Source organism: Monodon monoceros, unplaced genomic scaffold (assembly GCF_005190385.1).
Source record: "Monodon monoceros isolate NGI ecotype Baffin Bay Population unplaced genomic scaffold, NGI_Narwhal_1 Super_Scaffold_17, whole genome shotgun sequence".
NCBI lineage: Eukaryota > Metazoa > Chordata > Mammalia > Artiodactyla > Monodontidae > Monodon > Monodon monoceros.
Window position 1 is genome coordinate 18,236,654 of NW_021703773.1, and position 22,305 is coordinate 18,258,958.

General features: G+C 40.6%; 1 protein-coding gene across 5 annotated transcripts in view; it reads right to left on the minus strand.

The window, feature by feature from the left end:
- ASAH1 (N-acylsphingosine amidohydrolase 1) overlaps positions 1-21,726 on the minus strand; it is a 47,980-nt gene extending 26,254 nt beyond the window's left edge. The window contains exons 1-2 of one of the 5 annotated variants that reach the window (XM_029226344.1): positions 21,105-21,726; positions 3,385-3,431 (exon numbers count right to left, since the gene is read on the minus strand). Coding sequence is in view for 2 of the 5 variants with exons in the window: in XM_029226342.1 (XP_029082175.1) it covers positions 3,385-3,431; positions 20,314-20,391 (125 nt within the window). In the remaining 3 variants the exon portion in view is untranslated. Of the gene's footprint in view, positions 1-3,369; positions 3,432-15,425; positions 15,627-19,994; positions 20,078-20,313; positions 20,468-21,104 lie in introns of those variants that run through there. The other 4 variants (XM_029226345.1, XM_029226346.1, XM_029226343.1 and 1 more) reach the window with 4 other exon arrangements.
- Positions 21,727-22,305: the final 579 nt, after the last annotated feature.

Below are 22,305 nucleotides of genomic sequence, written 5' to 3' on the forward strand. Positions count from 1 at the left end.
CGTTCTTCTGCCTCAGTTATTCTGCTATTGATTCCTTCTAGTGTAGTTTTCATTTCAGTTATTGTCTTGTTCATCTCTGTTTGTTTGTTCTTTAATTCTTCTAGGTCTTTGTTAAGCCTTTCTTGCATCTTCTCGATCTTTGCCTCCGTTCTTTTTCTGAGGTCCTGGATCGTCTTCACTATCATTATTCTGAATTCTTTTTCTGGAAGGTTGCCTATCTCCACTTCATTTAGTTGTTTTTCTGGGGTTTTATGTTGTTCCTTCATCTGGTACATAGTCCTCTGCCTTTTCATCTTGTCTATCTTTCTGTGAATGTGGTTTTTGTTCCACAGGCTGCAGGACTGTAGTTCTTCTTGCTTCTGCTGTCTGCCCTGTGGTGGATGATGCTATCTAAGAGGCTTGTGCAAGTTTCCTGATGGGAGGGACTGGTGGTGGGTAGAGCTGACTGTTGCTCTGGTGGTCAGAGCTCAGTAAAACTTTAATCTGCTTGACTGCTGATGGGTGGGGCTGGGTTCCCTCCCTGTTGGTTGTTTGGCCTGAGGCAACCCAACACTGGAGCTTACCTGGGCTCTTTGGTGGGGCTAATGGTGGACTCTGGGAGGGCTCACGCCAAGGTGTTCTTCCCAGAACTTCTGCTGCCAGTGTCCTTGCCCCCACGGTGAGCCACAGCCACCCCCCACCTCTGCAGGAGACCCTCCAACACTAGCAGGTAGGTCTGGTTAAGTCTCCCCTGGGGTCACTGCTCCTTCCCCTGGGTCCCTATCCACACACTACTTTGTGTGTGCCCTCCAAGAGTGAAGTCTCTGTTTTCCCTAGCCCTGTCGAAGTCCTGCAGTGAAATCCCATTAGCCTTCAAAGTCTGATTCTCTAGGAATTCCTCCTCCTGTTGCCGGACCCCCAGGTGGGGAAGCCTGACGTGGGGCTCAGAATCTTCACTCTAGTGGGTGGACTTCTGTGGTATAAGTGTTCTCCAGTCTGTGAGTCACCCACCCAGCAGTTATGGGATTTGATTTTATTGTGATTGCGCCCCTCCTACCGTCTTATTGTGGCTTCTCGTTTGTCTTTGGATGTGGGGTGTCTTTTTTGGTGAATTCCAGTGTCTTCCTGTCGATGACTGTCCAGCAGCTAATTGTTATTCTGGTGTTCTCACAAGAGGGAGTGAGAGCATGTCCTTCTACTCCGCCATCTTATTTCAGTAGTCTCACTGCATTGGCATTTAATCAGTAGTGATCACTATAGAATATTTTCCTCCTTTACTGTGAACAATAAACATCATGAAATTATTTTTGAAACTTAGCATTTCCTGTGCCCTGGTCATCACAAGTAACATTAATCATTGACTGAACCCACCTGGTTGTTTGGCAACTAGTCCAAGTGACACAACACACACAGGTACACAAATAAGACAGCAGATGCTAGCACCAGTGAGCCGTAGAAAAGAAATAATAATGGGATTCAGTTGGATACAGGAGTGCCCTTGTTGTTAGTCCCTTGACCTCCAGCACCGATTTGACCGGTCAGGCTGGATAAACAGGTATTTCTCTCCTCCCTCACAACTGCCAATGCATACATCCAGAATCTGTGCACTTGATTAAAAAGGATGGTCTTAAAGGTACAGGAGGGACTTCCCGGTGGCAAAGTGGTTAAGAATCCGCCTGCCAACGCAGGGGACATGGGTTCGACCCCTGGTCTGGGAAGATCCCACATGCCATGGAGCAACTAAGCCCGAGCGTCACAACTACCAAGCTTGCGAGATGCAACTACTGAAGCCCGCTCGCCTAGAGCCCGTGCTCTGCAACAAGAGAAGCTACTGCAATGAGAAGCCTGTGCACCACAACGAAAAGTAGCCCCAGCTCGCTGCAACTAGGGAAAGCCCACGTGCAGCAATGAAGACCCAACACAGCCAAAAATTTTTAAAAATTTTAAAAAAAGGTACAGGAGGATGTGTTGTCATTCAAAGGTATATGAATACCACACTTCCCTCCGAGTCCTCAACATCCATTTATAATTCATAGAGAACAAAGATCAGAGCGGAGCTAAGGACTTTCATCTTGCGAACAAGCCAGTGAGGTAGGAAGGAATCCAGCAGAAACACCAGGGCAAACATATTTATATTATGTAGATGTGTAAATATAAGAAAAACGCTTATTTGCATATGTGTGTATGTGCGTGCATGCACACACACACACATGCTAACGTGGAACCAGTTAAATGCCCAAGCAGGGACAGTTTGCAGGGCAGTCAATTCACTGACACCTACACATAAAAGGGAGTAGGGACAAAAAAGCCTTAAATGTGGCAGGTACTCAGTAAATGTTCAATGAACTGGGGCAGAGAGAGCAGCCAAGAGACAGTCGCAATCAGTAAGGCACTGAAGATCAATACAATGCCAGTGGTGATGAAAAGGAAGAGCCTCAGAGACCGAGCCATGATAGAGGGCTGGAGTGTGCACTGGCTTCATAGCAACATAGAAACTGGTAACTTCTAAATACTTCCTGCCAAATATTTGCTTCTTTCTACAGAAAGGTGAGTAAATACAAAGAATTTAGTTTATTATGGTTTCACTGTATCTAGGACAGAGGCTATTTAGAAAACATAATTCAGACAAGTGTAGCACAATATATATATACTTGAAGTGCCATAAAAACTGAAATGTCATCTTGATATTACTGGTTAAAGTTGTACGTACTCTGCCTTCCCTTCCCTGCAGCAAGCTTTTAGCGAGAGGGAAGAGCAGGGATAGTACGTTACCCTTCCCGACACACCTCTTCCTTCTTTTTCACATTCTTTACCCTCTGGGCCAGTGAGCTGTTTTTATGTCTTTCCCACAGGCTTATTTAGCCACATAGGATATGAAAAGGTCAAAACCCCAAACTAAAAATATTAATGTAAACACACTAAAACACAATATTGCCCCATCCCTATGTTTTCCAATCCTGTTTTGTCCTCAATAGCTTTGATTATCATGCCAGGGTTAATTTCTTTAATGTCTCACATGAGACCCTACACTTTTTTGTTTCAGTATGATCCAGTAGTTTATACTCAGGCACCACAGAAAATCACAGGTCACCTCTGCATTTGTCATGATGAGAAAAATACTCAGGGGTAGATAGAAGAATTTAGTGGAGAATGGAAATCGTTTTTTTTCTCCTATGATTTCAAAAGGCTAGAAATGGACATTTTCATCATGGGGTATTTTCATATTTGTTCAAAGTCTTAGCCAAATGCATAATACACAAACCTGAGGGAAGAAAAATTTGTCTCAGGATAGAAGAAGACATGACTTAAGTTTTTGTTCACTGTCATTATTATTATGAGATTATCACATGGAGAAAAGTCTCCACGAAGGTCAGAGTGAGTCTTAATCACCTGATGTTTACTCACGTTGGTCCAGAGGGAGGATAGGTTGATTTTCTGCAGTCTTCCGTCCACTAAAAAACAAAGACAATTAAGTTTCAGAAAAACAAACTGAGTAGGCAATCTGCAAAAACAGCTGAAGCTTGTGAAGACAAAATCAAGTATGATCTGCCACTTTAGACCATTTCAATGCCTCTTAAAAGTCTTTTCCTCCCCTGAAAACTTCTAAAATCTCAAACCTAAGTGCATTTTCACTTAATGCAATTTGCACTATTTGCCAGGTATTGTAATTTCCCTCTTCTACTGCAAATATATTGAGTAAAGAGAAAATATAAGAACGTAGATGGACTGAGTTCCCTGGTGGCCCAGTGGTTAGGGTTCTGGGTGTTCACTGCTGTGGCTCGGATTCAATCCATGGTGGGGGAACTGAGATACCCCACAGTGATTTATCATTCTTTTATTACTAGTTCATGATGCCAAGGCATGTTCATCTCCTTTCTGCTGGAGACCCAATATTGTAAAAGACAAAAAAAATTTTTTTAAGAAGTATAAATCCACAATAAAAGGAAGGCGAAGTAGGGAAGGAAACTACTAGAACTGTAGTTTGAGCTCAGAAAATATATCTGCAGCAAATTCGTGTGGGAATGAGATCTCACATCCTGTTTTAACTTTTGATTGTATGGGAAGTATATAAGGTAGCTTGACATTACCTGAGATTCAAACACTAATTGTTGTCAAAATACTACAGTATGTTTCCCATATAAGTACTGTTTTGCCTTGTAATTTTAGGCTGACCTCATTAAGTAACAGCATCAAGTGTAAACTTAAATTATCAATGGATAATTTAATTAGCATTTAAATTCTGTTTCTAAATTATTAGAATACAAAATATTAGATATTAAATAATATCAATTTGATAATTCAGTATCAAATTAGCAAAAGCTAATTTCCAAAGCCATTCAGTGTTCGATAATAGTGACTGAGGGTGGTTCTTCTTATTCAGAAAAATTTCAGTCTCAACCTTGAGCTCAAAAGTTGTAGTAAAACTTCACTGCTGCCAACCTATCTAACTGTTGAGTGGTAGGGGCAGTCAGGATATTCAGCATCTATTTCTTACAAAATTCACTCAAGTGAAAATCTATGAGAGCAAAAGAACTCCATGGTTGAATAATAACAGAATGATCGATTTAAGTATTGTCCACAAAGTACCTGCCAATCAACAATATATTTAATAACCACAAGCTTTAAACATCTTGCATTTTCAGAAGTTTTGTACATTTGTCCAACTAAGCTTTTTTTTGCTCCACACAAATTTTTACCACTGTCAACTGTTACACATCATGGCAGATTCCACTTAAGGTCTTTCTGAATTACTCAATTCTCAACTTCTTTAAAAACATCCCTGCCTGTTGTTGTTTTATGCAGACTATTCATAGAGACTAATTCTTTAGTCTCAAACTTGGCATCGGATGCTCTAATAAATATTGATAACTGATCACTACCAAGAGTCAAGAAAAACAACTAGGAATCATTTGCCTTGTTCTTTAATTGATGTTGATGTTGCTGCCAAAGTCCCAGGCAACTGTTCTCGGCTAAAAGCTTATAGTGTGAAACAAATTTTCTCAGGACACATTTCTTCAACTTCTACCAGCAAATGTGATTCCATCAACTCATCTTTGGCAAATGGCTTTTCTTGCTTTGCTAACAAATAAGCTACTTGGAGACTTACTTTGGCTGCAGCCTCATTTTACTTTGTAAAATGTGTAAATAAATTCTGCTGTGATGAGATACTCTAGATCTTGTTTTTCTAACCACTTTTTTCCCTAGGAGTTGGGAATACTGTGATGACTGCTCGGTCTCGTAATGTCAACATACACTGTATTCTTTTAGCACAACTCTAGCGTCACTGTGTAATAAACACAATGCTTTGCCAGCTAATTAACAAGATAATCCCTACTCCGCTTGGCCTGAAAGCACGTCTGAAGTCCACTTTTCTCTTCTTGTTTTGACGTGATAGGTTTAGACTAGTAATTTTCTTAAAGATTAAAAATAACCTGGTGCATTGATACATGCGGCACTTAAAATGCAGCTGAGTTATAATTGCATAAGCGTCATCTGAAGTGTGCAGAGCACCAGTGAAAGCTACGAGCACACTGCATTCAGGCTCTGCTGCAACAACCCAACTGCTGTAGTGCTGAAGCAGCCAGACAAAATGCAAACAAACAAGTGTAGCTGTGCTCCAATACAACTCAGTTTATGGACCCTGACGTGTAAATTTTACAAATTTTGACATGTTACAAAATATTAATCTCCTTTTGAATTTCCCCCCAACTTTTAAAAGACGTAAAAACCATCCCTCACTCGCAGACTTTAAAAAAACAGGTGCCAGGCTGTAGTTTGCCAACCACCACTCAGGGTACTAACACCCATACAAGTTGCCCTTGCTCTTGCCAGATGATCTCTTCAGTTTCTGTCAAGGAAAACCCTTTGAGGTGGTATGTATGTGTGAAAAAAAGAGAGAAGAGGGGAAGAGAGTGTGTGGGTTTAGTCTTTTGCTTAGCTATAATGTTATATGCAGTTCTCTGTTCAGAGTTTGGGATGGGGGTTATTTTCTGTCTGCTGGCCCCTCAACTAAACTCTTTTCATCCTCATCTATTATTCTTACTCTCCAGAATAAATGCTACTCTGAGCCAGGAACCTCTCTGGGATCTCCTTTCCTCAAAACAGCTTTGTCCACGTTGTCTCATCAGTCAAAACTCCTCCACCTACTACCTAAATGCCGAGAAGTAACTAAAAATCTCTCGGACATACCGCGACTCAATTAAAATCATATGCTTGTGGACTGATATTAGTCTTTGGTGGCACTTAGTTGTATTAGTTTCCTATTGCTGCTGTAACAAATTACTGCAAACTTAATGCTTAAAACAACACAAATTTATTATGTTACAGCTCTGAAGGTTGGAAGTCTAAAATGGTTCTGCACAGCTGAGTTTCCCCTGGGGCCCCAAGGCAGAATCTGTTTCCTTGACTTTTCCAGCTTCTAGGGGTCGCCTACATTCGTTGGTTTGTGCCCCCCTTCCTCCATCTTCAAAGTCAGCAGTATAGCATCTTCTCTCTTCTTTGGCCTCCTGCCTCCCTGTTATAAAGATGTCTGTGAATATATCGGCCCCCTTGGATAATCCCGCACAACATCCCCATCTCAAGATTCTTTACTAAATCACATTTGCCAAGTTCCTTTTGCCATAAAAAATAACATGTTCACAGGTTCTAGGAACTAGGACATGGACATCCTTGGGAAGCCATTATTCATCCTACCATATATGTATACAAAAAGACATTTTCAAAGATGAAATATGTAAAATCTCATTACAGATCAGGAATAACACAGAAACATTTGCAATCACTTTGGGACACTAACCCTAAGTGCCAAAAATCAAATGCCCACCCCACAAGAATTCAATTCTTCTTATTAGCAGACCTCTATTACAAAAAGTGTACTAACTTGTTATTAAAACATTTTCATCAATAAGAATTTTGTGGGAATTTGTCTTCTCTCTTGTCATATAAATATCTATATAACATCCTTGATTTTGCCTCTTGGCCCACAAAGCCGAAAAGATTTACTATCTGGCCCTGTGCAGGAAAAGTTTAACGACTCCTACCTGAGAGTAAAGGCCTCCTATTCTAACATTTAGAAAAATACAAAGAAAACTGGGCTCCCCACTGGTGGCGCAGTGGTTGAGAGTCCGCCTGCCGATGCAGGGGACACGGGTTCATGCCCCGGTCCGGGAAGATCCTACATGCCGCGGAGCGGCTGGGCCCATGAGCCATGGCCACTGAGCCTGTGCGTCCGGAGCCTGTGCTCCGCAACGGAAGAGGCCACAACAGTGAGAGGCCCACGTACCGCCAAAAAAAAAGAAGAAAACAAACAAAAAACTAGTTCCAAAATACTCCAATACTTTAAGGAACAGAGGAAAATATAAAACAAAATAATATAAATTAATATCGGATTCAATACTCTAATAGTAACCTCAAGAGAAATTCAATATACTGTTATATCTATAAAACAAAAACAAGATGTTATAAAAAATAAGTTCAACCAGGTAATTAAAAACATAACTGCTGGGCTTCCCTGGTGGCGCAGTAGTTGAGAGTCCGCCTGCCGATGCAGGGGACGCGGGTTCATGCCCCGGTCCAGGAGGATTCCACATGCCACAGAGCGGCTGGGCCCATGAGCCATGGCCGCTGAGCCTGTGTGTCCGGAGCCTGTACTCCGCAACGGGAGAGGCCACAACAGTGAGAGGCCCGTGTACCGCAAAAAAAAAAAAACCAAAAAAAACATAACTGCTCATCCATCAATAGATGAATGGATAAAGAAGGTATATAAACATAATGGAATACTACTCAACCACAAAAGGAAAGAAATTTTGCCATTTGCAGCAACATGGATGGACCTGGAGGGCCTTCTGCTTAGTGAAATAAGTCAGACAAAGAAAGACAAATACCATATGATCTCACTTATATCTGGAATCTAAAAAGTACAACAAACTATTGAGTATAACGAAAGACAAGCAGACACAGATATAGAGAATAAACTAGTGGTTACCAGTGGAGAGAGGGAAGCGGGGAGGGGCAATATAGGGGTAAGAGATTAAAAGGTACAAACTATTAGGTATAAAATAAGCTACAAGGATATACTGTACAACATGAGGACTACAGCTAGTATTTTATAATAACTATAAATGGAGTATAACCTTTAAAAATTGTAAGTCACTATATTGTACACCTGTAACTTAAATAATATTGTACATCAGTTATACTTCAATAAAAAACGTAACTGCTGAAATAAAAAGGATAGAAAAATAAAGGCGAGGAAATCTCTCCCAGAATACAGGGAAAAAATTATATAGAAAACACAGGAGGAAAAAAAAAAGAAGAGAATTAGAGAATCAGTGCATGGGGCCCAACATCTGATTAACTGGATTTCCAGAAAGAGAGCAGAGACAATAAAGAGGAGAAAATTATGAAAGAAATAATATAGGAAAATTTCCCACAGCTGAAAGGAGATGAGTCCTGAAAATGAAAAGACCTACTGATTATTTGAAATAATGACTGAATACAAGGGCTTTCAGTCAGACCCATCACTGAGTTATTTCAAAACATAAAGGATAAAGAGAAAAACATAAAAGCTTCTAGCACCACGTTTGGGCCAGGGGAAGTGGGTTTCCTACAAAAGAATAAGAATCACACTTCCACCAAACTTCTCAACAGCTATATAAATGCTAGAAGAGAGTGATGCCTCCAAACTTGGCAGGAAATTGATTTAAAACTAGAATTTTATAGCTGGTAAAGGCATCAATCAATTTTGAGTTTATTTAAAGTCTTTACTATTAAGTCACTGCAAGGACTCAGAAAGTTCACCTCCCATACATTCTTTCTTAAATTACTTCAAGATGTACTCTAGCAAAACACTGGCATAAACCAAGAGAAAGATGGGACAGGATCCAGAAAAGAATGGCTCCAACTTAACATAGAGTGGTAAAGGGAGCCCTTAAGGTGACAGCTAGTCAACAGACCTAGAAAGCAATAGTGCAACATTATATCAAGGAGACAGGTGCCCTAAAAAGTGGGACTCTACAGAATAAACTGTACAGTTGAAAGGCTGGAAGAATTTGAGAATATGATAAGAGGCACACAGTGTAAGAAAAAAGAAAAACAACCAGAAACTATAGGGGAAAGCTACAGTCTTGGAAAAGAATGGTCCAAATAAAAAGAAAATGGTCTCAACTAGAAGCGGAATTCAGTAGGTTTCAAGAAGAGTAGACAGGATATTGAGAAGATATGTCAGAAGCTGAAAAATATACAGGATACAGTGATGATGGCATAGGTTTGTTTTCTTCTTCTAATGAGAAAAAGGGAAAGAAATTAGAAACTCCAATGAAAAAATTTGTACAAGGCGTAATATAAATATGAAGCAAATTAAAATGAAGCAAATTAAAATGAATATGAGCATTTGGCATGAATATGAGTATTTGGTAGAAAATATATTTGAATATATATTATATATATATATATATATATAAAATATATATATTTTAGTGCCGTTAGAGTTACGGCTTTAGAATTCTAGAGAAGGACATGTAATCACAGCATACTGAGCAATGACCAATGTTTTCAAGTCACACTTCTTTAAACATTGTTTACCATCTTCATTCTTTGAAAGGAGACATACGAAGCATAGATGACTCAATTACAGTTACAATTATGTTACCAATGTTTACTAAACAAGACTGAAAGCACATAGAACTGAAGAAGAAAAGGGAGAAAAAGGTAGAGGGGTCAAGGAGTCCACTTGCCCCACTTCAATATTGTGCTTAAGTACTGAGCCATGGCAATTAGACAAGAAAATGAAATAAAATGCATCCAAATTGGAAAAGAAGTAAAACTGTCTCATTTTCAGATGACACTATCTTCTACAGAAAACCCTAAGGAATCCATTAAAAACTTTTTAAAAATAATAAACAAGTTGGGCAAGGTTGCAGGATACAAGATGAATGTCAACAATCAAATGTATTTCTATACAGTAACAATGTGCAAACTGAAATGAAACTAAGAAACTACTCCACTTACAACAGCATCAGAAAGAATACTTAGGAATAAATTTAACCAAAGATGTGTAAGACTTGTACACTGAAAACTACAAAACACTAGAAAAAAAATTAAAGACCTAAATAAATGTAAAGATATACATTGTTCATAGACTGGAAGACTTAATATTGTTAAGATGGCAATACTCCCTAAATTGATCTACAGATTCAATGCAATACCTATCAAAATCCTAGATGGCTTCTTTGCAGAAATAGACAAGTGATCCTAAAATTCACATTGAAATTCAAGGGACGCAGAACATCCAAAACGTTCTTAAAAAATAATAACAAAGTTAGAGGACTGACACTTCCTGATTTTAAAACATACTATCAAAGCTACAGTAATTAAGATAGTGCACTACCAGCATAAAGATATAAATCAATGGAATAGAACTAAGAGTGCAGAAATAAACCCTTACATTTATGCCGATTACAAAGCATATATTTGGTAAAAGATTTGTCTAGAATATATAAAAATCTTACAACTCAGTAATAAAAAGACAACTGAATTAATAAATGGGCAAAGGATCTGAACAGACATTTCTCCACATAAAATATAACTCAATAAGCAAATGAAAAGATGCTCAACATCATTTGCCAATAGGGAAATGCAAATCAAAAGCACAATGAGGGCTTCCCTGGTAGCGCAGTGGTTGAGAGTCCGCCTGCTGATGCAGGGGACGTGGGTTCGTGCCCCGGTCTGGGAGGATCCCACATGCTGCGGAGCGGCTGGGCCCGTGAGCCAAGGCTGCTGAGCCTGCATGTCCGGAGCCTGTGCTCCGCAACGGGAGAGGCCACAACAGTGAGAGGCCCGCGTACGGCAAAAAAAAAAAAAAAAAACAACACAATGAGATACTACTTCACACCCAATAGGCTGGCAGTTATAATAATAAAACAAGTGTTGGCATGGATGTAGAGAAACTGGAACCCTCATGTACTGCCAGTGGGAATATAAAATAGTGCAGCTGCTTTGGAAAACAGTCTGGCAGTTCCTCAAAGAGTTAAACACAGAGTTATGATGTGACCCAGCAACATTACTCTCCTAGGTATAAACCTAAGAGACATGAAAACATGTGTTCACACAAAAACACTGTACATAAATGTTCACAGTAGCATTATTCATAACAGCCAAAAGCAGAAACAACCTAAGTGTCCATTAAGTGATGAATGAACAAAATATGGTATATCCATAAATGGAATATTACTCAGTCATAAAAAGGAATGCACATTTACTGTACTGATGCTACAATGTGAATGAACCTTGTAAACATTATGATATGTGAAAGAAGCCAGTCACATGTATTGTATGATCCCCTTTATAGAAAATGTCCAGAATAGGTAAATCTATAGAGACAAAAAGTAGATTAGTGGCTGCCTAAGACTGAGAAGCAGGTTTCAGGGTTAAGGCTAAGTGGTGAGGGGTTTCTTGGGGGTGATGAAAATGTTCTAAAATTGATTGTAGTGATGGTTGTACAACTCTGTGAATATACTGAAGCCATTAAGTTGTACACTTTTAGTGGGTGATTTGTATGGTGTGAATTATATCTCAGTAACACTTAAAAAAAGAAAAAAGAAAGGTTGAGGGAAGATTGTTGAAAGTAAACTAAATTTTTATCCATCACTGAGATGGATACGTATGAGAGCAGACAATGCTTCAAGTGGATTCAGACAAATTCAGCATAAACACATTATCAGTAGCAGTATTCATAAAGCTAACCAGGGGTGATATCTGGATCTTTCAGCACCCAATTTGGCATGGGCACCAATTAATCAAAACAGACTGAGCTGCAAATAACTAGTAGGACAGTAGAGGTGGTATCTTGCTGAACATCACTTGAGTACGAACAGTTAAAACTGTCTGGTTCTGAGATGAAAACTCTAATTTGAAAAGATACATGCATCTCAATGTTCACAGGAGCATATTTACAATAGTCAAGACGTGGAAGCAACTTAAGTGTCCATCAACAGATGAATGGATAAAGAAGATGTGATGTATATATACACAATGGAATACTACTCAGCCATAAAAAGGAATGAAATATTGCCATTTGCAGCAATATAGATGGACCTAGAGATGATCATACTAAGTCAAGTAAATCGGAAAGACAAAGTATCATGTGACAGTAGCACTTATAGGTAGAATATAAAAAGTAATATCAATACAAATGAATCTACTTACAAAACAGAAATAGACTCACAGACATAGAAAACAAACTTATGGTTACAAAAGGGGAAAGGGAGGGAGGTAGGGAGGGATAAGTTAGGAGTATGGGATTAACAGATATGTACTACTATATGTAAAATAGATAAGCAACAAGGATTTACTGTATAGCACAGGGAACTATATGCAGTATTTGTAATAACCTATAATGGAAAATAATTTGAAAAAATATATATAACTTAATCACTTTGCTGTACACCTGAAACTAACGCAATATTGTAAATCAACTATACTTCGAAAAACATGACAACAATTAACAACAAAAACAACAAAAAAGTGTTTGCTTCCAGAGAAGGGGGATGGGGTAGAAAGAATAAGCAGGGAGATGGCTGGGTTTTTTTTTATCATAAGCCTCTCTATATTATTTGATTTTCTTTAACTATGTACACTTTGATACACATTTTAAAATATCAAATTAAAAAACTGCATGATTTCATTTACATTATGCTGAGGATTTTCAGAGTGATTCCCTGACATGATTTTAAGTTTTTTTAAAAAAATTTATTTATTTGGGCTTCCCTGGTGGCGCTGTGGTTGAGAGTCTGCCTGCCGATGCAGGGGACGTGGGTTCGTGCCCTGGTCTGGGAAGATCCCACATGCCGCAGAGCGGCTGGGCCCGTGAGCCATGGCCGCTGGGCCTGCGCATCCGGAGCCTGTGCTCTGCAACGGGAGAGGCCACAACAGTGAGAGGCCCGCGTAACGCAACAAAAAAAAAAAAAAAAAAAAAAAATTTATTTTTGGCTGTGTTGGATCTTCGTTGATGCATGCGGGCTTTCTCTAGTTGCAGGGAGCGGGGGCTACTCTTTGTTGCAGTGCGCGGACTTCTCATTGCGGTGGCTTCTCTTGTTGCGGAGCACGGGCTTCAGTAGTTGTGGCACGCGGGCTCAGTAGTTGAGGCTCATGGGCTCTAGAGTGCAGCCTCAGTAGTTGTGGCGCACGGGCTTAGTTGCTCCGCGGCATGTGGGATCTTCCCATACCAGGGCTCAAACCCATTTCCCCTGCGTTGGCAGGCGGATTCTTAACCACTGCGCCACCAGGCAAACCCTGATTTTAAGTATTTTTAGCTGTCAGTGTCTAAAATTATTTTAAGATAACAACATATGACTGCATTGGAGGGCAGGGTATTCTAAATTCACTAGTCCTTGCTTAGTGAAATTGGAAATGGACACCAAAAAGCAACACTCTACTTAAGAACATCTTGATTTAAAACTACGAATTTTCCAAACAGCACTTAATAAGAAGGGCAAGTATTAACTTTAGAAATACAACTCTTACTTCATTCTAACTTATTCACTATAAGATTCTTCTATATATCAGCGCTTTTGGTGAGTTTAAAATGTGATTTGATTCACAAAAATCTGATTTATGCCCTTTTCACTGAATTTCAAGTTTTCAGGAACTTTAGGGTCATGGGGTCATGTTCTGGATGCAAGGCCCAGCTCCATTAGTGACAAGGTTACACAGCGGGTGACAGAGCCCCAGTTCAGGCTCCCCCTGATCTTTCTCATAGCTTCCCACAGAGATAACAAGAAAACCTCAATTTAATTCCTAATAGGGAACAATCCGCATTCCCTTCAGGGCTTTTGATGATCACTAGAATCAACTCAGTGAGTAAATGAAATGTAATGACGCTCGTCTTTCCCTAGTAATTTTATCTGCATGACCTGGGTTCCAAAGCCAATATAAAATTAAACTACAAGGCATATTTCTTACGACTGTGAGGGAAGTTACAAGTGCTCTATCAAATATTAGGAGAGTTCAACTGCCCCAGAGGTAACAGAGCAACCTAATCATATATGCAAGAGTCTGAGATTGATAAGACATTTTACTATGATAATGCTGACAGCAATAAATAAACATGAAATACAAAGACATGAAATCTGCATAGAAATTGGCTGTAAGAGTAAAGGGTAAATGTGATTGTAATTTTTAAAGCTAGCAGCCATAAGATCAGGGTACTTCAGGTGTTCATAAGGTACTGACACTGAAGTCACTTTTTTTTGTTTTTAAAATTTTTTATTGAAGTAGAGTTGATTTACAATATTATATTAGTTTCAGGTATACAGCATAGTGATTCAAATTTTTATAGCTTATACTCCATTTAAAGTTATTATAAAATATTCACTATATTCCCTGGAGTGTACAATATATCCTTGTAGCTTATTTATTTTATATATAGTAGTTTGTATCTCTTAATCCCCTACTCCTTATTTGCCTCTCCCCCTTCCCCCTCTCCACTTGTAACCACTAGTTTGTTCTCCATATCTGTGAGTCTGTTTCTGTTTTGCTATATTCTTTTTTGTTTTATTTTTTAGATTTCTTGTATAAGCGATAACATACGGTATTTGTCTTTGACTTATTTCACTAAGCATAATAACCTCTAACAACAGTCATTTTAAACAAAAAGATTAGATTTGGGGTAGAGTGGAGACAGGTACATCCTTACTTTCAAGGGAGACCTCAACAGGGAAAGACAGCTTCAAAAATCTATGTACAGACCTGAAATAAAATTACAGTGAGCTCACTTGTTATTTAAAGTTTCTTACTATCTCCAAATTTAACTATACATGGTTTTAATAATAGACAACCTTATCAAGGTAAGTAAAAATTTAAACAGATGATAGGTATAGAATGTAAATAGATGAAAGGGAGCGATATTAGGTAGTCTGCTTGGTATAATGTGCTACCTTGTCAAAGGGTGAAAAAATACAACCAACTTAAAATCTCGATCTTTCACGTGTGTGCTCTCTCATTTTTGCTTCCTAAAGCCAAAGAAAGTGGTGAAAATCTCTGTAAAATGTTTTGTTAATACTTCCTGAGTCAGCGAATTCTCTAATTATTCTAGTTATTTGATAAGAACTTGAACGTCTTCAAAATTAATCATTCTTTACGTCCTCCCCACTCACTAAAAAAAAAAACTAACTACAGAGCTACTTGACATAACTGTATTTAGGAAAATAAAATATAAAGTGAAAATTATTCCATTAGCAACCTGAACGCTCCATGCCTAAAAGAAATGAGATAATTCATCCAGCTCCCTAAAATATTTGAGTCCTCCGGAATGAGAACCTCAATGAAATGTATGCTTCTAAGACTGTACAAAAGAGTTCAGAAAGCCCTCATGTGCTTGTCTTATTCACATAACCAGAAAAAGGCAGTGAAAAGTAATTTAATTATATAGCTCACACCAGTGTTCTTACCATCGGAAAAGAAGCTGAACAATTTCAGCAAGACAGCTTTCTTTCTTCCTTCCTTCCTTCCTCCCTGTCCTTCCTTCTTTCTTTCTTCCTTTCTTTCCTTTTCCTTCTTTTGTTTCCTTCCTTCCTTTCTTTCTTTATTCCTTTATTTATTTATGGCTGCATTGGGTCTTTGTTGCTCTGCACGGGGGCTACTCTTCGTTGCAGTGCATGAGCTTCTTATTGCAGTGGCTTATCTTGTTGCGGAGCACAGGCTCTAGGCACGCGGGCTTCAGTAGTTGTGGCACGCGGGCTCTAGAGCGCAGGCTCCGTAGTTGTGGCACGGGGGCTCAGTAGTTATGGCTCGCAGGCTCCAGAGTGCAGCCTCAGTAGTTGTGGTGCATGGGCTTAGTTGCTCTGCGGCACATGGGATCTTCCCGGATCAAGGCTTGAACCCGTGTCCCCTGCATTGGCAGGTGGATTCTTAATCACTGCGCCACCAGGGAAGTCCAACAAGACAATTTCAATTCAATTCTTTAATTCACCGACAACTATTTTCTACATAAGATTTGTTTCTTAAAGTGTTCTCTATGTAAGACAGAGCAGACACATATTCAAGACACACTTGAATAAGAAAAGGCATGTTTTCTTGCATATATAACAAATTCAAATGAGCATGCAAAGTTTTTCACTTGTTTTCTGACCTTTGATGGAATGGTACCCTATTAAATTGAGAATATTTAGGTAAAAGGAATGTGAACAAACTCTCCATAAGGGCAAAGACCTCTCTACCTGTTCCCAGCATCTGTAACAGTCGGGCCCAGAGTAGGCGTGCAGTATTTGTTGACTAAGCAAACATATGGTATCTGTGTATTCCTTCCTTTAAAGTACGGGGTGGAAAACAAATGCAGTACAGTAAAACTGGCCAGGCCAGATGGGGTTTAAGTGATTTGGGAAAACGTTGTAAAAATCATTGCTAAAACCTGATTCAGTGGCTAATGTCAACAATGTTATCACTCACTTGAAAAGCTGATGCATAAAAATAAGTTCGATTCAGTAATTCACTACTGAGCCAGTGTGTTTAATTTTCACACATTTTAGGGATCTGCTCAGATTTATTACTGAGAACAGCCATCTCGCCTACTCTGATTCCTTTCCTTCTGATGACTCCATAGGCTACTACAATCTATTTTCTGCTCCCAACATGCTCTGGCCAAGGTGACCAATGACCTCTAGGTGCCAAGCACAACAGATACTAGACATCTCAATGGCATTCAATACAGGTGACCTGTCCCTCTCTCCCCTGAGCGTCCCTAACACTTGCTCTCCAGTTCTGGCTGCTGCTTTAATTTTGCCAGTTCTTCCTGACCTGACACATGCATGTCCCCTGAGCCTTTGACTAAGCCTCTTCTTCTCTTCTATCTGCTCATTGTTCACTCCAGTGGGCTTCAAAATAATATGCCTACGACTTCCAATATCCTCTTCTGAGCTCCAGTCCCAAAGGTCTGCTGGATGTCTTGGTGCCATCTGAAATTCGACATAACCAGAGTGAAAAATGATCTTCATTCTTCCCTCTTCATATTCCTGTAGTGATGCCACTATTCTCCCAGCTGAGCACTTCAGAAAGGTGCCAGTCCCTCATCCCCATCCAACCCCTCCTTCTTCTCATTCTACCTCCGAATCTTCTCCAGAACCATCCACTTCTTTCCTTTTCCAATAGCACAACTGTCCTGTAAGTCAGGAGGGTTGTGCTATTGGACTAGTCTCCTCATATCCACCCTTGCTCCCTTCCAATCCAAATTGATCTTTTGAAAGTGACAAATTTATCACATCTTTTTTAAAACCAGTCAACAGCTTCCCATTGTTTTTAGGATGAATTCCAAAATCCTTATCAAGGTCTACAGAGCCCTGGATGATGTCATCTCCATCTCCCTCTCCAGATTTTCTTGCACCACTTCTGTCACCACCAATCTCTCTTTTTAAAATATTTTTTAAATTTATTTTTTATTGACATAATATTGGTTTATAACATAAGTTTCCAGTATACATTATATTTCTACTTCTGTATACACTACAGCGTGCTTACCACCAAAATTTTAGTTTCCATCCATCACGATACAATTGATCCCCTTTACTCATTTCACCCTCCCTCTGCCCCTTTCCCTCTGATAACCACTACGCTGCTGTTCTCTGTATCTACGTGTTTGTTTTTGTTTGGTTTGTTCGTTTATTAGATAGATACGGTATCTGTCTTTCTCCGTCTGATTTATTTCACCCAGCATAATACTTTCAATATCCATACATGTTGTTACATATGGCGAGATTTCATCTTTTTTCATGGCTGACTAGTATTCCATTGTGTGTGGTGGGTGTGTGTGTGTGAGAGTGAGAATCACATCTTCTTTATCCATTCATCCATTAATGGGCACTTAGGTTGTTTCCACGTCTTGGCTCTTGTAAATAATGCTGCAATGAACATGGGGGTGCAGATATCTTTTCAAATTAGTGTTTTCATTTTCTTTGGATAAATACCCAGAAGTGGGATAGCTTGTCACCACCATCTCTTAATAGAATCAAATAACTCAAGAAGACCTTAAAATATGCCATAGTCTGAAGCGCCTTAAAAACAAAACAGAACAAAATCCACAGACATTCCAAATCCAATGATTTTTGTTTGTAATTTAAAGCCAGTTCCCACTATCATATTTATCAAAAGTAGTTTTGAAATATATTTTGTTACTATGTGTGGCTACAGTTTATCACAGAACAATTCAAAATGAAAAAAAAAATGCTTATTCTTGTCAAAGGATGAGGTCACTGAACTTCTGTGAAGTTCCCAAAATCCTGTCAGCCAGTGGCCCCCAGGTTTTCCAGATCAGTTAAAAAACTGAGAGGAGTCCCAGTTTTTGTTCTACAAAGTGAAGATGTTAAAACAAACAAAACAACTCACACACATAAAAGAACATTTTAACAACAAAAATTGGAAGGTCATAATCAGAATAAAAGCTAACATTCTAAATTAATAATTTCAAGGCCTCATTTTTCTCATTTCATTAAAGACTTGTGGAAGCAGCTTCCCAAATTGACACCAGAGGCCAGACTAGAATTTGACAACCACTGTTCCAGATAAGAACTATTAAATTCATGGAGGGGCTGTTGATTTTTCCTGTTCTACAAATACCTTTTAAAGTACTTTTGCTTGAAAAAATAAAGTACTGACAACGAAAATAAAAGGCAGATATTGATATATGAAACTGTTCTGAGGTCCACAACTAGACCTCTCAGTATTAACTTGCTGCTCTGACACTCAAAAGCCAGGCCGTTTCTCTTCTCTTGTTAGACACAACTCACAGAATACCCACCTCAGTGAAGGTTAATCTGAGACATGATCAAATGAGACAAAGCAAGGCCACTTCATGACTCTAAGCACAGACAAAAACAAAGGTACGTGTAACACGCTAAACACCAAACACCTCCTTCTCTTGCTAAACAAATAACTGTTTCTTCTTTACCCATAGTGTTGCCTCACTTTCTAAAAGCAACCAATCTAGAGCAAACCCCCGATTCCTTAGACCTGCCCCTGAAACACACAAAGTCCAAATTATAAAACAGGTTTTTCCTAATGCCCTTTTACTGAGAGGCCTCACGGTTGCCCATGGCATGCATTCTCACTCACTGCAAAATAATAAACCCAATTTCTTCAACTACAGGTGTGTTTCCTGGGGTCTTTGGCTGAAAGCATTGACAGTATCAAAGTATAAAATTCTTTAAAAATTCCCATAATCCCAACCACTTTAAAGCAAATTAATTCCCTACCCACACTAAAGCAGACTAATTTTATTTTTCCTTATACCCTTCCAATCCTCACCCACATGTATATACTGTGTATTTTTCTGTTACTGAAATCGCTGTGTATACTACTTTGTATTCTACTTTTACTTGCTTTATCTTGTATCAATTTTGAATGGCTGAGTAATATCTCACCATGATCTTACTCTTAAAGCTTTTCTCCGTAGGGAAATAAAAGAATAAAAGAGGAGAATGCACATCTTGCTCCCAAAGTCAATGTTCTACCTAAACTATTCAAAAACATCCTCACCTAGTCTTAGGTCACATGCACCCAAGTTCCTATTTATCTGATCTGTTGATAAGAAAAATGCAGTCTTACTGCTTTTAAAGAAGAGAATTATGCAAGACCACCAGACCAGGTGTCCAGAGGCCTGAGTTCAGTCATGCTTCTAGGCATTTTCTCACTCGGAATCAACTTCCTCCCTTGCAAAGTAAGAGTGAAACTGGTCCCTCATTGTCTCTTGTAGTTATCAAGTCTGTGTTCCTGCTACTTCCCTCAAGGGGAAATAGCCACAGGCCCAGTGTTCACTTGACTCGGAGATAAAGGCCAGGCATCCACATCTAGGTTGGCCTGGGCTGCTCCCATTGCCCTGACTGGGGATGCCTTGCCCTTTCCCAGGGCCCTCAGGATCCTTAGCTAATACTTTTCCTTCAGCACCTCGTCACCAGGCAGAGGATGCCAAAGTCCTCAGGAAGTTCGTCACTTAATCATGTACACAAATCAACTGGAACTTTTTCTCTTACAGTTCTGGATGCTCGAAGCTGGTACTGGTAGAACAGATGCAATCCATCAAACGTGAGGGTATGCAAATCATAATCACCAATCCGCAGAGCTCAGGATTTCCCCAGAAGGTTTCCTTGTTCCAGCTTGTACCGAATCGACCCGGGGTGAAATTCGCCAGCCCGCTCTGCACCCACACCTCTGCTCAGGAAAACACCGACCCCCGTAAAGATGCTGCCGGGACTAGGTGTCCCTCAAGCCCCGCCGGCCCCGCACCTGGGCACCCCACTTCCCCGTGCTCCCGCGCGCCCCTCTCCGCGCCCTCGCCTCCAGCTCACCCACCGGTGGCACGTGCTGCGCCACCGAGCAGGTGACGGTCACGCTCAGTAAGACGAAGGTTAGGCGACTCCAAACCAGCATCGCTCCTGCTGCGAACGCCGCTACAAATGACGCCAGAAGAGGCCGCACAAGGTACCACCTGAGCTCAGAGCAGACCACGCCCCCGCCGCCGCGTGACCCGCGGGCTGGACCGCACCACGCGAGGCGGGGGGTGACAGACGCGCAGGACATGGAGAGGGCCGGGCTTTTCGGTGGCACGGCAGGACAAGGGACCCTTCCGAGAGGAAGAACGAACCCACAGGATGGGGGTCAGCGCTTGCGTTAGGACCATGGTGTTTGTCGGTCCCCTCCACCCCCCCACTGCTCCGCGAGCAATGGTTGCGCCGAGCCCGAGCTCCAGCCCCAGCTTCGCGCCGGCGGGTGCGGCTGAGGAACTTATAGCCGACGAGTTGCCTCACGAAGGGCCGCGCCCACCTCCGAGCTTGGGGCTGGGCACCTTCTCCGACTCCTTTCCCGGCCCGGTGCGGCCGTGCAGCGTCCGCAAACAGCCCAGGGCGAAGTCCGCCTTCGGGCAGCTCGATACCAAAAGCCCACGAAACGGGCGCAAGCCACGAGAGTCTCAAAACGCGGCGTAGCACGCGAACGCGACCCGTCTTTGCGCTCTAAGAAGGGCAGGGCCGAAGTGAGTGAGGTTTTTCGTCCTGACCGTGGGGTCCCCGAACAGCTGTCGAGGCGGGGGGATACCCGGGAGGGGGGATAATTAATTCTCACGGGTAGTAAAGACTGTGAATTACCCATTTAGACTTTAGCAGCCGAGCTGACAAGGCACAGAATTTAGGCTTCAGTTCCTTGCACTTAGACAACAGGTGGAATGTCCAGGTAGAGCCGCGAACCTTCCTTCACTGATGGGAAGCAGCTGTGTGTTTTCACTTAACTGATGAAACGCTTCAGGTTGGCAGAGCCGGGGGTGAACCTGGGAGGAGGGTAGGCTTTCACACCTGAAAAACAGCTTTACAGATGTATTTACTTGGCATTCGTCCCTTGTATGGACGCCGTCGCCCTGGTAGGATGAGTTACTTAAAAGTCCAACAGGAAATCCTACCCTCTGGGTTCTACTTTCTGATTGAGCCTTTTTGAAATCCAACTAGCTTTTTTTTTTTTTTTAAATGCTTCAGTAAAACTCAGAATACTATCACTAAAATCTTCATATATTCTTTTTTTTCTTGTGTGTGTTTGAAATTGCAATTTTACCCATTTGTATTACTTGGTTAGAAAAACCAAACAATCCTTTTGCTGGAGATTGGGAAACGACAGTTGATGTTTGAAGGCTGTTTTCCTAGGGTTTTTTGTTTGTTTGGTTGGTTTTTGGTAGATGACAGGGTTCTTGTCTCTGAGGAGGAAGTTTGACTTTTGAAACATATCACATGATTTTGAAACATATCAGTGGTTCCTGACTGAACAGTGAGCAAGCAGATCACAGAAATGTTCATTAATTCAAAAATATTTACTGTCCACCTACAATGTGCTAATCATTTTTCCAGACATTGGGGATAAGCAGGGAACAAAGAAGACAGGAGGTTCCTCCCTCATGAGGCTTACATTCTAGATGAGAAATGGACAATAAACATCATACCCGAGAAAATTTATATAGGATGTTGGAAGGTAATAAATGTTATAGAGAAAAAGCAGAGTAAGGGGGATCAAGAGTAGGGAGAGTCACAATGTTAAATAAGATGAACAGGATAAGCATTATTGAGAAAGTGATGTTTGAGCAGAGATTTGAAGGAGGTGAAGAAGTTAGTTTTGTGGATGCCTAGGGAAGAGTATTCCAGGCAGAGGGAGCAGCTGGGGCAAAGGGTTGACAGTGAGAATGTGCCTGGCATGTTTGGCTACAGCGAGGAAGTCAGTGTGTGTGGAGCAGAAGGAAGAGGGGGTAAAAAAAGTAGAAGTCGTCTGAGAGGTAAGGGGGGTAGGGCAGATTATATAGGGTATAAG